The 17,655-nt window shown below is 35.8% G+C and overlaps 1 protein-coding gene across 1 annotated transcript; it reads left to right on the forward strand.

Moving 5' to 3' along the window:
* Positions 1-297: 297 nt before the first annotated feature.
* Positions 298-2,408, forward strand: LOC137744253 (uncharacterized). Its single transcript, XM_068484115.2, has 5 exons — positions 298-971; positions 1,102-1,178; positions 1,288-1,324; positions 1,461-1,581; positions 1,704-2,408. The coding sequence occupies exons 1-5, from the start codon at positions 695-697 to the stop codon at positions 2,185-2,187; spliced, it is 996 nt and encodes a 331-aa protein (XP_068340216.2). The 5' UTR covers positions 298-694; the 3' UTR covers positions 2,188-2,408.
* The last annotated feature ends 15,247 nt before the right edge of the window (positions 2,409-17,655 follow it).

The raw sequence follows: 17,655 nt of genomic DNA on the forward strand, positions 1-17,655 counted from the left end.
TAAGGGTGTCGTTCGTAGACTAACCCTACACCCATTTCTTCATGTTAATGACATCCTTCCTTCTATCTTATTGTTTAAAGTAAGACATATATATTGCGTACCCATTGGATTGGGGTACGCATAGTGATTACCAAGTAATTATCCCGTGTTTGGAATTTGATTATAAAAATGATGGACCACGGTCTAGATGGGATAGAAAATATTCGACACAAGAAATATTGTTATTTCATGCATTGCATGACATCCATACATGCATGCATGATATATATTTAAAATACCTATTTTCCTTATATCTGTAAATAAAATATCTTTAAAACCTATCCCCAAAGAGAGAGAGGAAAGAGAGAGGCAAGTTTCTCTATCTTTTGTCATGATCTAGGGTTTCGCACACTTCTTGTATTGTAATAGAGCTTAGCTGATTCTGTCTTGCTACTCCGATGTCTTTTTTGTTGTAAATAATTATACTTCTCTGTCTGAGCATGTGTTCACTGAAGAAGAAGAGAAAGGAATACGGACAGCAGCTGCTGCAAGCCAGACCATGAAAAGTTCATCCTCATCGTCTTCCCAATCGATCGACCTACTCAAGGCTCTAATCCCCAATTATCTCCTTTAGTTCCCTTAACTATAATCCACAAAATTACTCAATCCTTATTCTTGTCTCAATCGAGTTTCAATAGAATAGATTAATCAAGCTATGATGGGGAGCCAGGGAGGATCTGAGTGCTCAAAGACAAGTCCCTCGGATAAACAAAATGAGGACGGAAGCGAAAGCGGGGAGAATTACGGCAATGGAGAAAGTAGTAAGCCGAAAAACAACGAAGGAAGCTCAAGCAATAGCACAGTTGAAGAAGGTGATCAAAAGAAGGTATCAGTTAGACCTTATGTTAGATCCAAGATGCCTAGGCTCCGATGGACAACGGATCTTCATCTTCGTTTCATCCACGCCATGGAGAGGCTTGGTGGTCAAGATAGTGAGCTACCTCTCTATCATACACCCTTTCATTTATGCTTAATTTCATTATTTCATCTAACGATCATTCAATTTTAGGAATTAATTAAATTCATTTTTAATATGGTTTTGGGTGATGATTTTTGGTCCAGGAGCTACACCAAAGTTGGTTCTTCAGCTGATGAACATTAAGGGACTAAGTATTGCACATGTCAAGAGCCATTTACAGGTTATTGGATTTAAAAATCTCTGGAAATTTCTATCATTGTTGAACTTCAGCATAATTAGCTTGTGAATTTTCTGAAATGTTTATTTTCTTTATGTTTTTCATTAATCAGATGTATAGAAGCAAGAAGATCAACGACGCAGGCCAAGGTATAAACAAGATTTGCAATCTTGGATTCTCCTATTGATGATTAAGATAAATTAGGGTTTTCATTGTTTATTTACTAATAATACCCAATTAATATTGTTAATTTTCTTACAAAATCTATGACCTTAATTTTGATAGTACTACCGGATCGTCAAGGCCATCTTGGTGAATGTGGAGATAAAAATATTTATAACCTCAGCCAACTCCCCATGCTTCAAGGATATAAGTTATATAACCGAAGCCACACTACCAGCTTCAGGTTACAAATTAACATTTTACTCAAATTAAATTAACATTTCCCTTAACTCAATTTACTATTTTCATGTAAATATATATGAATTGAATTTCACAAAAGATTCTTTCTTTCTTGATTTTCCCAAGATATGGATCATATGGCGATGCGAATTCTTGGAACGCGTTTGAAAATCCAGGGTTTTCGAGATGTAGCACTGGCTTTCAAGGCAACTGGAGAACTAGTAGTACTAGTAATAATGCTTACAATTATCTGACAAGTTGTTCATTTGGTGATCATCCACAATCGTCCTGGATTACTCGTACACTGAAAGAAGATTGCCAACTCTATAACATCCGTGAGTCCTTGAAACCAGTGGAACTCAGCACAAGTTTCAACACCAACCATGGCCCTTTTCAAGATTCCGACACTGTAACCAAGAATCTAGTACAAGATCAGTTGAAGACGTTGAAACGAAAGGCTTCGGATTGCCACGATCTTGATTTGGATCTGTCTCTCAAGCTAACATCAAGGAAGAATGATGAGGATCATACTCATGAAGTTGATAGTAGTCTGTCACTTTGTTTGTACTCACCACCCACGTCCTCAAAGCTCAGAAGTTTGAAGGAATGAAGTTGAATGAGAAAGAGGGGAGTTATAGCCTAGAGCTGGGCAAGTACTCTAGATCTGACTATATGAATGAGACAATTCTAAGTGAGATTTTGAGGTACTTGCTCATGAAAACATATATTAAATAATATAAATTGCATTTTATTGTGAGTGTCTGTCTTGTTGTAGAACTTAATTTCATACATGGAAATTAGTCGCCTCCCAAGTCCCAACACTTAATTAATTTGTTCTTTCTTTCTTGTTTCTTTTCTGTATTAATGATCTCATTAGCATGAACGACGAATCTATACATCAAGCAAGAGTCGGCTAGAATTCGGCAAAATAGGTAGACAATTAATGTTCCATTGGTTGATGTATGCTTTTATTTTGTACAATCTATATTCAACTTTACAACTAACCTAAATGGTAGAAATAGGAATTCAAACTTAGGTGCGTACAGAAAAGTACATCCATTCTAATCAATATGATTGCTTCAACCTCTGCATTGATGCGTGCTTAATTTGTCTCATTAAACTAGCTTCTCCCATTTCTTAATAATTATAATTAGTACATAAAAAAGTGTTAGATAGGCAATGATCCAAACACCATGGACTATAGGGAACATATGGAGGAGACTTTACTCTTTTTTTTTCAATGTAGATAAATATATGTAAGTAATTCAATATCAGTGCAAGTCTAGTGTGTTGGAGAACAATTCAGAAATAAACAAAAATAACAGAAATAAACAGAACTTGAAATTCTAATATTTTATTTACCAAATATACTTGATGTGCAGAATGAAATTAAACAATAAATACATAAACTAATATAAAATATCAATGATACTAACTTGATCACAGAAGGTAGAGACTAGCATAAAAGTTATGTCCTTCGAACAGTATTTTCGTCTCACTCTTGTGCTTGTGGTTCTACAACGTCTGCTCGACCAGGATACAACTACCAAATTCTACAACCCGCACTGGATTATAGAACTCTAGCGAATTGCAATGTGTGTTTACTCTCTGGAAATTTTGTACGAAAGATAAGGAGGAAGAAAAGATGATTCTCACTTGGATATTGTGATTGCAGATATATAGGCTGTTTCACACCCTTTCAAATACCTATTCAGTGTATTTGAAAGTACACAACTCTTTCTAATAGATGTGTCTTTTAATCAAAACGTTTTTTAATTAATAAATTAATTAAAAAACTTAATCCGAAAATTAAAATTAATGAATCTGATTAATTTTAAATTCCAAGGCCCTTGTCTTGATTAATTAATATTAATTGTAATTAGGCTATGTTATATTCAAGCCTAATCCACACAACCATAAGGCCCAAGCCTTCAATCCATTTCCAAATGGTCCAAGTTCTAATTACTAAGAAAAGGGAATAAGCCTATATAAAGGCTTGTGAAAAAATACTATTGACCAATGTGGGACAAGAGGGTCTCAAACTCCAACATAGTGAATAGTGAACTAACGAAATGGAGTTTGCGTAGAAGTCAATTAATGTTCTCATATTTGTCACAATAGTAGATGAAAATTAGGAGAAGATAGTACACTTTGAAACACTTTGAAGTCTGGTTGTTTATTTATGTAAATATTTTTAATATGAGTACCACAAGATTTTGTTGGTGCATTTTTTCCTAATATTTATTGGCAACTCAGGTTAAAAACAACACAAATTAAGAAAAAGGTGAAGCCCTTGAATTTAGTCAAAGTGTTGAGGGAGGGTGAGTTGATGGATTATGATAAGAATAGGTTCATCACTTAGATTGGTTAAAGTAGCAATAATAATAATACTAAAAATAATTTACTTGTTCTATTAAGAGAAGAGGGCTTGTCAACTTTTTGCCCCATTTTCTTCCAATTTTGCCCTCACTTTTGGATACACAATGTTGACATGAGGAGGGCAAAATAGTAATTTTGTATCAAAATATTTACATAAGATAAAAATATGCACTTATTAAAAAAAGTTGTCCCACCATCATTTTTTCATACAGGTAAGTGAAATCATGATGCTTTTTGGATAGTTTGAATGAACTGAAATGGTTGTGCTTGAGGAGAATATGGAATGAGGTGGGCGGTTGTTCACACACACAAAGTGTGTGCCTCTGTTAATAGTAATAATAATAATTATTAATAATATTTTATTAATAACATGCTAGAATTGTCTAGCATGCTCCAGCCACCTCACTTGCTTACTAGAATAATCTAGAACATTCATCATGGGCTGGACCATATACCAACAATCTCCCCCTCCAATCCATAAGGGAGGAATTCCGATCATGACTCCAAGTTACCTGGAGTCCATCTCTAACTCCATTGCCTTCATCCATTTGTCACTGTCGTTATGAGCTTTGGCCTCCTCATAAGTTTCGGGCTCTCCATAATTAGTCAACATGATATACTCTAATGAAGAATACTTGGTAGACGGTCTTCGACTTCTGCTGGATCTTCTGACCTTATCTTCATTCTCTTGCGGGGCCAGAGGCTCCCCCTGATTGGGTTCCCCTGGAATCTGCTCTTCAAGCTCCCCCTGATCAGCAATTTCATAGTTTGGCTCATCTTGATAGGCTCCCCCTTATCAACATTATCTGGATCTGTAGGCACTTCATTGGCAGCTGCTTCAGGGATGTCACCGTGACTTTCTTCATCTGAAGCTAATGGATCAACTCCTCTGACTGAGCCACCTAGCTGAGCCTCTTTATCCGAATCCCCAATTGTTTGATCTTCATAAAAGATCACATCTCTGCTTCTTATAAACTTCTTCTGGTATGGGTCCCATAATCTGTAACCAAAATCTTCACCGCCATAACCAAGAAAGATGCACGGTGTAGCTTTGTAGTCTAACTTCGATCTCTGCTCTTTGGGCACATGCACAAAAGCTTTGCAACCAAACACCTTCAGATGAGAGTAAGACACATCATTACCAGTCCATACTCTCTCTGGAACATCAAGACCTAATGGTACTGATGGAGATCGGTTGATCAAATAGTAGGTTGTCCTTACAGCTTCACCCCAAAACTGCTTAGACAACTTTGCAGTCCTCAGCATACACCTAACTTTCCCCATGATGGTTCGGTTCATTCTTTCAGCAACACCGTTATGTTGTGGAGTTCTAAGAACTGTCTTCTCATGACGTATGCCATGTTTCACATAATACTCTCTAAACTGGTGAGAAGTGTACTCGTCGTCATTGTCGCTACTAAGGCACTTGAGAGGTTTCCCAGTTTCCTTCTCCACCATGGCATGGAACTCCTGGAATGTCTGAAACACCTAGTCTTTAGATTTCAACAAAAACACCCAGACCTTTCTTGAAGCATCATCAATATAAGTAACAAAATATTTATTTCTTCCAAGTGACTCGACTTCCATGGGACCACACACATCTGAATAAACAAGATCTAACAAATTTCCTTTCTTTGTAGATGGAACAGAAAAACTAACTCTTCTTTGTTTTCCGAATAAACAGTGCTCACAAGAGTTTAACGACGTACCTTTGGCAAAGGGAATGTGAGACTTCTTTGCCAAAACTTGTAGGCCTTTCTCACTCATGTGACCTAGCCTTTTATGCCACAAGTCTAGAGATGAGTTTTCCACGGCATTAAACTCACCTTTCAAAACCTTGGCATTTGACCGGTACAACGTACAACAAAGTCGTGCTCTTGCTACCACCATTAAGCCTTTAGTAAGCTTCAATTTTCCTTCGCCAATATGGTGATAATAACCTTGTCGATCAAGGGTACCGATGGATATCAGATTAAGACGTATATCAGGAATATGTCTCACATCTTTCAACATCAACTAACAGTCGAGATATATTACCAATTCTAAGAATTTTAGAATAGCTTTCATTCCCCATCTTCACTATGCCAGAGTCACCTTCTTTGTATGTACTAAAGAACTCCCGTTTGGATGTAGCATGGAAGGAAGCCCCATTGTCAAATATCCATTCAATGTCTCTGTCAGAATCACCCATATGCATACATTCACCAACAAACAATATTTCTGGACATCACCATATAGGACTGCAGTGGTATTGCCAATATCATATTTCTTCTAATTGTTTCCTTCCCTTTGCTCTCTCTTCCAAAATCGACAATTTTTCTCCATATGGCCTTCTTTGCCACAATGGTGGCATGCACCCCTGAACCTTGACTTGGATCAGCTAGGACTCCTGCCATGACCTCTAAGCCCTCTACTCTTGCTTTTTCCGCGTTTCTCTGTGACAAATAATTGGCTGTTATATGTGCCAGAAGTTTTTCTCCTTGTTTCTTCATTGAGCATGCTATTTTTAACATTATCAAGAGTAAGAACACCATTAGAAGCAGAGTTACTTACACTCACCACAAAGGTCTCCCAACTGTCTGGCAAGGATCCAAGTAACAAGAGCGTTTGTAGCTCATCCTCAATCGTCATGTTCATAGTAGCCAACTGGTTGATGATATTCTGGAAATTGTTCAAGTGTTCTGCTACACTTAAACCATCCTTGTACTTCACATTGATGAGCTCTTTAATCAAGAAGGCTTTCTTGGTTAGGGTCTTCTTCTCGAACAGGGACTCAAGCTTTGTCCAAAACTCGCGGCGTTGGTTTCGTTAGACACATGGTGAAAAACACTATCGTCCACCCATTGTCTAATTGTGCCAATTGCCTTGTGATTCATCTTCTTCCACTCGGCATCAGACATGCTCTTGGGCTTAGAGGCATCTCTTTCAATTGGCTTATGCAGATCTTTGAAATAGAGAATGTCGTTCATCCTTGGCTTCCATGTTACCCAATTGGAGTTGGTGAGTTTGATCATAGTGCCACTTCTTTCCATCTCGTAGTACGAGCCAACCAGGCTCTGATACCACTTGTTAGGAATGTCGGTACTACAAGATAGAGAATGCATAAAGTATAGTAGAAAATGGACACCAAGAGTTTATGTGGTTCATCAATTTATGCCTACGTCCACGGAACAACAATCAATCTTCACGATATGAAAAGATGATGAGTACAACAAGAGTAGTCTTACCAAGCCAAAGACAAGGCTTGATGAATACAAGAAAGTATAACACACACTTTCTATCACTCTAAACTTCACTTACACAATATGTAGTGGAACACTCTCACTCTCACTTTTGGAGTGGAACTCTAGCTTTAGACTTAATCTTTTGCTACTCACACTTAGTTACTTGAGTACAACACTACACCCATATTTATAGGTGAGGGCTTGGCATTCTACTAGTTTCTAGTTCCTTCTACAAACTAGAACTAGTTTCTAGTTTTTAGATTATTCTACCAACCTCTAACTTAGATAATTCTAGACTAGCCACAAAATTGTTGCTTCTAGATCTTTCCATTTACAACCAAGGAAGCTAGTACTCTCTAGCTTCTTCCATCAACTTAATAACGTGCTAGAATTGTCTAGCATGCTCCAGCCACCTCACTTGCTTACTAAAATAATCTAGAACATTCATCATGGGCTGGACCATATACCAATAGGACCCGTGTGTTTGCAAGCTTTTTCGGTCACTTTCTGACCACAGCTAGGCTTCGTGTCGGTGCGATTACCATCATAGACTTTGACTTTCCAAGTTCGAATGGATGCGAACTCGCAAGTATTTGTGTGTGGGTCTTTTCTTTTATGTAGTATTAATATTATTTGAGTTTCCATACATAGATTAATAATGCATTTTCTAAGTGATGCCATAATTAAATTGAGGTTATAAGAATTGTCATGATGATTGAAATTGTGAGATTATTATGAATCCTACGAGTTGCACATGTATGCATATTATTACGGGATGCCTTATTTATATATACGGCAGTGAATAGTATTATGTCGACGTAAATTATTGATTTACCACTGTATGATTTTGTTTACGTTATCTGCTCATTATTGTTGCACCGATGTTAGTACTCGCCTAGGCCAGGGCCAGTCTTTCACGTGTATGTTCACATTGCATCGTATGCTCACTTTGGATCCATTGTAGGTGCCAGTCATGTCCTAGATTACTATAGGCAATTAGGACTTGTATGTGATGCGCATAGTGTGAAGCCAAAAATAATCACAAGGCAACACGTGGATTTTTGGGTGAAAATGACAAGATTACCCTTAAGGCACACCGAAATTCCTACGCACGAGCAGCAGGCAATCATCCCTCAACCAAGTCAAAAGTACCCAAAATAGGTAATAATTCAAAACCCATTTCATTCATCCTCATCAAATTCTCTCCACAAGGTAACTTCCAAATTATTCCTCTTTTATTAAATTAATTAGCTAATCAATTAGGAAATTATTCCATTAATTAGCTAATTAAACACAAATCAAGAACGTAGCCCAGAAAATGGACCAAGTGCCCGGTCCTTCCTCTCCCATGGGGGCTGGCTACACCCCTATAAAAGCCTCTCATTCTCGCCAAAACTCAATTCCAATTCTCTTGCTAAATTCTCTAAATTCTCCAAACACTTTTCCCTCAAAATTCTAACTTTGGCATCGGAGGTTCTTCGACAAAACCCCCCCCCCCCCAAATTCATCATAGGAGCGTAAGACTCTTGGCCTTGACCTAATGTGTTATTTGTTTTGTAGGTGCAATTTTGTCCAAGAACAAGGAGGAAGAAATTTGCATCCACACATAGCACCAGTTTTCACGTGATTGTAGTACTAGAGCATCTATCATTATTACACCCAATCATGTTCATGTCAGAATATCTCTGCATGAACTCGTGTGTCAGCATATGTCGATGAGCACTTGATATGATATGTTTGTTACGCGAGATTAATTGATTACCGGACATTAGGTGTTTATTTACGAATTATTGTGACTTATTGAATTCTTGATATACTATAGGCTACGGTAAGCACTTTCACACTATACGTAGTATGTATATTTGGAAACTATACTTGTTTTACAGCAAGGGATTATTATGTTTTCAAAAAGGTTTTTACAAAGCTTTATTTTTAGGCCCACTCACCCTTGTTTTTCGCCCCTTCAGGTTTTAGTGGCCATTTCGTGTCGACGAGGATTTCTGGCAAACACTGTTATCGGAGACTACTTCCGATGGTATAGTTCTTATCCTAATTTTACTGTACTTTACTTATGCTCTGACATCACGTGTGAAATGGGTTCATTCCTACTCACAAGCGCTCTCTTTCATTTAAACACTTTTAGGCTTAAATTTACTCACATTTTCCACATCACAACACTTTATGGCTTCGTCACCTTCCTGGTGTCAGCTAGCACACCCCGACCTGGAATGTCATTAATTTTATCGGATGTCCGAAGGGAGATCTGATAAAATTAGGGATGAGTTGTCACAATATTAGTACATAAATGTCTCCTCATTAAATATTTAAATTTATTGATATGCACATTATAACTAATTGATTATTAACTTCCTCCAATTACAAATAATGTACCTAAATGAGAAAACTTTTCAAAAACAAATTAGTGACACAGAACAAAATTATGCAAATACATAAGTGTACTTAAATATATTAAAAAGAATTGATGTACCTAAATGTCTGTACAAAAATAAATATATCAAAATATATTATTAAAAAAAAAATTAGTGTACCTAATTGTTTGTTCCAAAATATATTATGATGAATCAAATGAAAATTGGGATTAGATGCATAACAATGTGTGAAAACACGGGTATTATAGGAGGAAAAAGAGTAATAAAACCTCAAAATAGAAATAATATATGAGGTGATTATAAATGTATGCGGACTTGGACGTTGTGTCAAGGGACTAAAATAGTTTTTAATCTTACCCAAGACATTAGTTTACAAGGGATTTACCTTTGATGACACCATTTACATGTAAGAAGTTTAAAGAGTCTCATATTCTCTAAATTATTATTATTATTATTATTTAAACTATTATTAAGGAGAAGGGAAAGAGTTCAAAACTATCACATACAATAATATAGGGAAGACAGAATTTTCAAACTGTAATACATGGATAGAAGTCTAATAACCTATCTACTAGAATATTGAACTCTCTAATCTTTCATTTGTAGTTGATATGGATTCTTAATTATATAACAATCAACACTATAAAAATGCATCGTAGCATAGTTTACTAATAACTTGTTCCGCAGCCATATTCGTCTTTATTCTCAAAGTCTAAACCGATCTAATCGACCCAAGGGAAGGCTTGAATTATTAACTATGTTACAAAATACATAGATTAATTAATTGCTTGATTTCAATTGGGTACTGGTGGTCGTGGACTTCATCGACAGTGACAACAGTCTTCATTTTGACCCTACTTTTGTTTTAAACGCGAAGAAGACTTTCAAATTTGAATAAGGGTTCTCAACGCACTAGTTTTTTCTAGTTTTTACAAACTTTTATTCATTTTTTATATTTGAATTGAATGAATCAAACAGAAATTAAAAAATACATACAAATAAACAGAAGCTATAGAAAGAAGAAAGATGTATAGATATTATTTCCCTGAATTTGTTGAGCATTGTTCGAACGGTACAATTCCATAACAGGGAAATGAAACACCACAACTTTACATAAAAACCAATTAAAGTTTCATCTGTGTCTCTGTATGATAGGAAATTAAGAAAACATTTCAATTCATTTATCTAAATTAATTGTTGGAAAAACCACTGCCGCTGCCACGCTGCATCTGTCGAATCAAAAGAAGCCTCTCTCTTTCTACCAAGAGCTCCAGAGTCTCCCCTGCAATATCAAATAATTAATCAAAACAACTGTATATATATTAACATATAACTTTAGTGTAGGACTAATTGTACGTGAGATATATATATATATATATATATATGGTGGTCGTGTGTATATGAATACCATCTTTGCGCGCTATGTAATTCTCAAGATATTTGATCCTCTCCTTTATTTGGATGTTCTCCATTTGCAGTAGACCTTGTTTCCTTTCATAAAAGGCCACTTGTGAAGATAGCCTTGCCACCTTCTCCTGTACACAAATACACAATTGGATTATTGGTTTGCTTTTTGACCTTACTCTAAAATATCAAATTAATTTCTCGCCTCAATATATTTTAAAAGGTAACCAATTAATTAATGTTATCGTGGGATAACAACATTGGCTAGTGGGGATATACTTCTCCTAATGCACCCAATTAGTTCAAATCCCCCAAAATCTGATTTTGTTTTTGGTAAAAATGAGTTTAGTAATCCTAAATGGTCGATAGTACAATATTAAGTTCTATATAATGTGTGACCAAAATTGAATCATTTTGATATCAATAAATTTCACTAAACGATGAAAATCGATGGATTTGTAAAACTTAACAAACTAATTAGATTATTCGTGTAGTGTGACTAAGCCCCAACCGTCATTCCCAAAATTGGTGTGTAAAAACAAAAAACAAGCAAACAAGCAAACCGAAACACAACAATTGCTTCACTTATGGAAAATGAATGAAATAGAAAATAATTGATAAATATGAAGGATTACGTCTGCCTCCTCAGCATCTTGATGGAGTTTCGCTTCATACTCTAGCTTTCTCATGTAAGCTCGTCTTGCCGACTCCCTATTGGCAAGAATTCTACACAATAAATTCAAATGTATTCAGCCATTAGAGAATTGAGATAATTAAACAAAGAAGTATTTGTTGATTTGCCCTCCCGAACTTGTATAAAATTGTCAATTTCTTCCTTGAACTTTAATTTTAGTCGATTACCTCCCTAAACTTTATAATTAAGCCAATTTCCTCTAAACTTTAATTTTAGCCGATTCCTCCCTAATCTTTTATAAATAGCCAATTTACCCCATGGCGTTAGGTTGTAAAAAAATTCCTCTAATTGTTCACCTATCCAATTTTCTATCCTTTTTGCCCTCATACAAATGTCATATGTTGTCCGCGGATCAAGATGGATGGAAAATTGGATGAAATTTTTTAAAATCTAATGCCTGGTGGGGTGGGGGGGTGGAACTGGCTATTTATAAAAGTTAGGGGGGGTAATCGGCTAAAATTCAAGTTTAGAAAAGAAATTGGTTAATTATAAAAGTTCAGGAGAATAATCGGCTAAAATTAAATTGCAAATAAGAAATTAGCTACTTATAAAAGTTCAGGAGAATAATCGGCTAAAATTAAAGTTTAGAGGAAAATTGACAGCTCCATACAAGTTTGGAGAGCAAATCAACAAAGATGCCTTAAACAAAACAGAACGTGAGTTACTGCATTGATCCTATCATTTACAACATCAATAATAGCGAACTTACTCACCTCAGCAGTTTCTTGGGATCAGATGGCCCAACATCTCCAACATTTGGGGAGCTTGGAATGGGAGTAGCAGCTGGAGTCATTTCCATATGAGAAGACTTATCATCGAGTGAAGAAGGTGAATCCCCAGCGGAATGATGCCCTGCAGAAGCCTTAGCTGCTTGTTTGGAGAAGTTCATGTTAAATGCGTAGTGAGCACGAGATTTCTTTTTAGCTGCACAAACATGAAAGAAATTTGTAACCAAAAAAATTTAATTGATAAGCTAAAATCAAAATGCAAAATGAGATGCAATGCGTGTACATTAGCTGAAGAGAGGAGAAGGTGGTAGGTGCATTTTCGAGGTTTGCCTAGACTGCTTTATACAAGGAATTTGCAAGGAATTGTGTTACACCTAACACAATGAACTTTGCTAGATATGTATCTAGCAATATATGGAAAGTGCATATCATACCTTCCAAAACTGTACTTTTGCATTGACATGTCGACCCGCAAGTACGCTGTCTGTCTAATTATTTAAATTCATATACCCACGGTTATCATTTGAACGAACGGGATACCTTGGTCAAAGAACTTCTTTTTTTTTTTTCCCCAAAAAGAAGTAATAATATTATCAAAGGGAAATGTTATTGGCACTCCAAAAATCTCATTCTACATTCCTGATAAGTGTATTTTTCTTTCTAAATATAGAAAGTTTGGAGTGTAGAATGACAAATTTGGAGTGCCAATAAAAATTCCCTTATCAAATACGCTATAGATTTCCTACTATACAGTTTTTATTCAAGGCCAGAAAAAAATATGTCTGATTTTATTTGAAGATTATTTTTAAACCGAGTGTGCATCATGTTAAACCTAACACAACGAGCTTTGCTAGATATGTATCTAGGAATATATGGGAAGCGCATTTTATACTTTTCAAAACTATAATTTTGCAATGCCAAGTCTATCCCATGCAAGTACACTGTCTGTCCTATGAAAAGCTATAGACAATCAAGCACAATTCAACGATTAAGAAGATACCACTTGTCAAGAGATTAGTTTATAAATGTTCTAAGCGTTGTAATGATGTGCCAACCTATCAAATTTGTAACAAAAGAGGTCATATTGCTTCTGATTGCTTTCAGAGACACTCTCCCACCATAGTTTCTTCTTCTCCTATGCAGTGCCAAATTTGTTGGAAATTTAGGCATTCTGCTATATAGTGTTATCTTAAGGCAAATTTCTCATATCAAGGCAAGTCACCACCATCAACCCTATCTACCATGCATGTCATTTACCAACCTTCTGCTCCACATGAGCAATTCTAGGTAGCTGATACTGGTGCAACTTCACATATGACATCAGACTTAGCTCAATCTTGCAACTCCTTTTGCAAGCAATAACACTATAACCACAGCTAGTGGTTCATGTTTGCCAATATCTCATACTAGTTCTTCCATTTTAAAAGCTCTTAAATATGCTTTTGAATTGAAAGAAATATTGCATGTTTCCAAGTTATCTCAACACTTATTGTTAGTATATCAGCTATGCAAAGACAATCACTGTAGGTTTATATGTGATGAGTTTTGTTTCTGGATTCAAGACAAGGTCACAGGAATAATACTTCTCCAGGGGCTGTGTAGAGCTGGATTGTACCTAATTCCATTTCAAATACCTGCATCCATTGTGTAGAGCTGGATTATACCTAATTCCATTTCAAATACCTACATCTATACTCAAGCAAGCATATCAAGCATCTCACTTACCTACACACCATCACTGCATTATTGGTCATCATACATCTCTTTGGCATAATAGATTAGGTCATCCTTCTAATGTTGTTGTTGCAAGAATGTTGAATCAATCTCAGGTTCCTTTTTCATTAGATCAATCTAGGCATGTATGTGTTTCTTGTTTATAAGGGAAAATCACCAAAGTTACCATTTCCTTTTCCTACCAATAAAACTACAAAACCCCTAAAAATCATTCACAGTGATGTGTGGGGACCCTCTCCTACATTGTCAATTGAGGGTTACAAATTCTATGTTACTTTCTTAGATGAATGTACCTGGTTTACCTGGATATTTCCATTAATGAATAAAAGTGAGGTGTTTCAAACATTTGTGCAGTTTCATGCTTTCTTACTTGCTTAATTTTCAACTGCAATTAAAAATTTTCAAAGTGATGGTGGTGGTGAGCATTGCAGCAATAACTTCAAACAGTTTTTACTTAACCAAGGCATTATACATCATAAATCTTACCCTCATACTCCTAAACAAAATGGCCTTGCTGAGAGAAAGCATAGGCACATTGTTGAAATTGCCTTAACACTTCTACATGCTTTCAAATTACCTTCAAAGTTCTGGTTTCATGCTTGTGCTACTTCAATGTACTTAATCAATAGAATGCCCTGCACTACCTTATCCATGAAATCTCCTTATACTTGTTTGTTTGGCACAACTCATATTTTAACACATTTAAAAACCTTTGGTTGTAGCTGCTTTCCTTTGTTAAAACCATACACTACAAACAAACTTCAACCAAAAACTGCACAGTGTATTTTCCTGGGATATGCAAGACAATACAAAGGTTACATTTGTCTACAACCAAACACAGGGAGATTTTATGTGTCTTGACATGTTTTCTTTGATGAAAATACTTTTCCTTACATGACTTTGGTCTCTAAACCAGCAATATCACCATATGTGTCACAACACACTCCTACTCCAGTTGTTCATCTAGTTGCAGAGGCTAATATTGTTGTATCACAACCTTAATAATGTTCATCACTATCATTATCACAGACACTTCATTAATCATCATCTGCATTATCAAAATCATCAACCCCTAGTGCCTATAAAGTCTTTCAGTAAACCCACTAGTGCTTCAGAGTCTTTAAATGTTCCAACTTTATCTCCAAAGTTTTTCAATACCATGCCAATCCCCACTACCTCATCTAGTGCTTCAGAGTTTTTGTCTACATCTCCAAAATCTATAACAGCTACATAGTCCCACATTCATGTGGATCTTGATTTTCAACCAAAAAGTCTCACAATTGTTCTTCCAATACGTACAATTAGTCTTCATCCAATGCAGATTAGATCTAAGAGTATAATTGTTAAAAGCAAAAGCTATTTCAGCCACTGTAAATACCTCTGAGAGTTCTATTATTGAGCCAACTACCTACAAAGCTGCTAGTAAAGTTCCAAAGTGGCAAGCAGTTATGCAAGATAAGATCAGTGCCCTGCACACTCAACAAACTTGGGATCTTGTTCCTTTTCCAAGTTGTAAAACCTAATTGGTTGTAAGTGAGTTTATAAGGTTAAGAAAAAAATCCTAATGGATCCATTTCCAGGTATAAGGCAAGATTAGTTGCCAAGGGATATAGTCAAGATGAGGGAATTGATTATACTGAGACTTTTAATCCAGTTGTCAAACCAACCACAATGACATTAATTCTTGCACTTGCAGCTCAGTTTCATTGGAATTTAAGACAATTGGATGTCAAAAATGAATTCTTGCATGGAGAATTGAATGAAGAAGTATATATGGCTCAGCCTCCAGGTTTTCTCAGTCATAATCATCATTCTCACTTTGTTTGCAAGTTGAAAAAGTCTTTGTATGGTTTAAAATAGGCTCCAAGAGCCTGGAATGAGAAGTTTACTAGTTTTTTTACCAAGCTTGGGTTTTAAACCATCACTTGCAGATCATTCTCTATTTGTAAAACGCACTGACCTTGGTATTGTGGTGTTGTTAATATATGTTTGATGATATAATCGTAACTGGAAGCATCTCTAGTGATATATATGCAGTGATCTTAGCTTTAAATCAACAATTTGATATGAATGACTTGGGACAGCTTAATTACTTTCTGGGATTACAAATTTAGTATCAGTCTTTTGGTTTGTTTGTTTCTCAAACAAAGTATATCAAGGATTTATTGGCCAAAGTTGATATGCAGGATGCAAAATCGTGTGCTACTCGTTGTCTTCCATCTCACAAATTACTCAAGGAAGAAGGCAAACTCTATCACATTCCAAAACAATACAAAAGTATAGTGGGTGCATTGCAATAACTGACATTTACTAGACCAGATATTGCATTTGTAGTAAATCAGTGTTGTCAATTCATGCATTCTCCTATAGATTCACATGTAGTTGCAATCAAACGAATTCTTTGATATCTCAATGGTACTATTGACTATGGTATTCAATTTTAGCCTGGAAAGTTGTCTTTACAAGCATATAGTGATGTTGATTGGGCAGGGATCCTCATGATAGGAGATCCACCGCTGGTTATATTGTTTATCTAGGCTCCAGTCCAATTTCATGGGCTTTTAAGAAACAACACATAGTTTCTAGATCTTCAACTGAAGCAGAATATAGGGGCTTTAGCTATAACTGCTGCAGAATTGGCATGGATAAGGCAGCTTCTGGGTGACTTACAGGTTCCCTTATAAACTTCTCCATTGTCGTATTGTGATCATATATCTGTTATAGCATTGTCCTCTAATCCACTTTTTCATTTGAGGGTTAAACACATCGAAATAGACTATCACTTTGTCCAAGAACGAGTGATTCAAGGAGATTTAGTAGTGCAACATATGTCTTCCAAAGAACAATTTCTTGATATCCTTACCAAGGGTCTTTCAATTTCCTTGTTTCAGCATTACCATTCCAATCTCATGCTTGGTTCTACCAAACATGCGATTGAGGGGGATGTAAAGCTATAGACAGTCAAGCTCAATCCAACGTTCAAGAAGATGCCACTTGTCAAGAGATTAGATGATGAAAGTTGTTAGTTTGTTCAAAATTAGTGTACTTACTGTGTAAGGAATGTAACTAGTATAAATAGGAAATCCTTGTATCCATTAAGACTATGAAGAAATAAAATTAGTGAAATACTCCCTCATTCTCTTCGATCTCTCTTTCTCTCTCTAGATTCTATGCTTACAATTTCTCTTTCTAAAACATCATTATTGATCTTCAAGCTTAAAACTGCTCAATTCAACATCCTATTATTTAAATTCATATACACATGGTTATCATTTGAACGCTAACGGTTCTCTGGTCAAAGAACATTTTTTCCAAAATAATAATAATAATAATAATAATAATATTACCAACTAACCTACACATTTCCTAATATGTGGTTTTTGTTCACGGCAAAAAAAAAAATTATGTCGGATTTCACTTGAAGATTACTGTTAAACCGATTGTGCTTTTGGCTTTTGCTAATCTATATATATAAAGTCAACACAAAAGTGAATAGTGTTTTGGTGTCGTAATGCTTTACCAAAA

This window comes from Pyrus communis, chromosome 12 (genome assembly GCF_041283825.1).
Source record: "Pyrus communis isolate YQ-2024b chromosome 12, ASM4128382v1, whole genome shotgun sequence".
Taxonomy (NCBI): Eukaryota; Viridiplantae; Streptophyta; class Magnoliopsida; order Rosales; family Rosaceae; genus Pyrus; species Pyrus communis.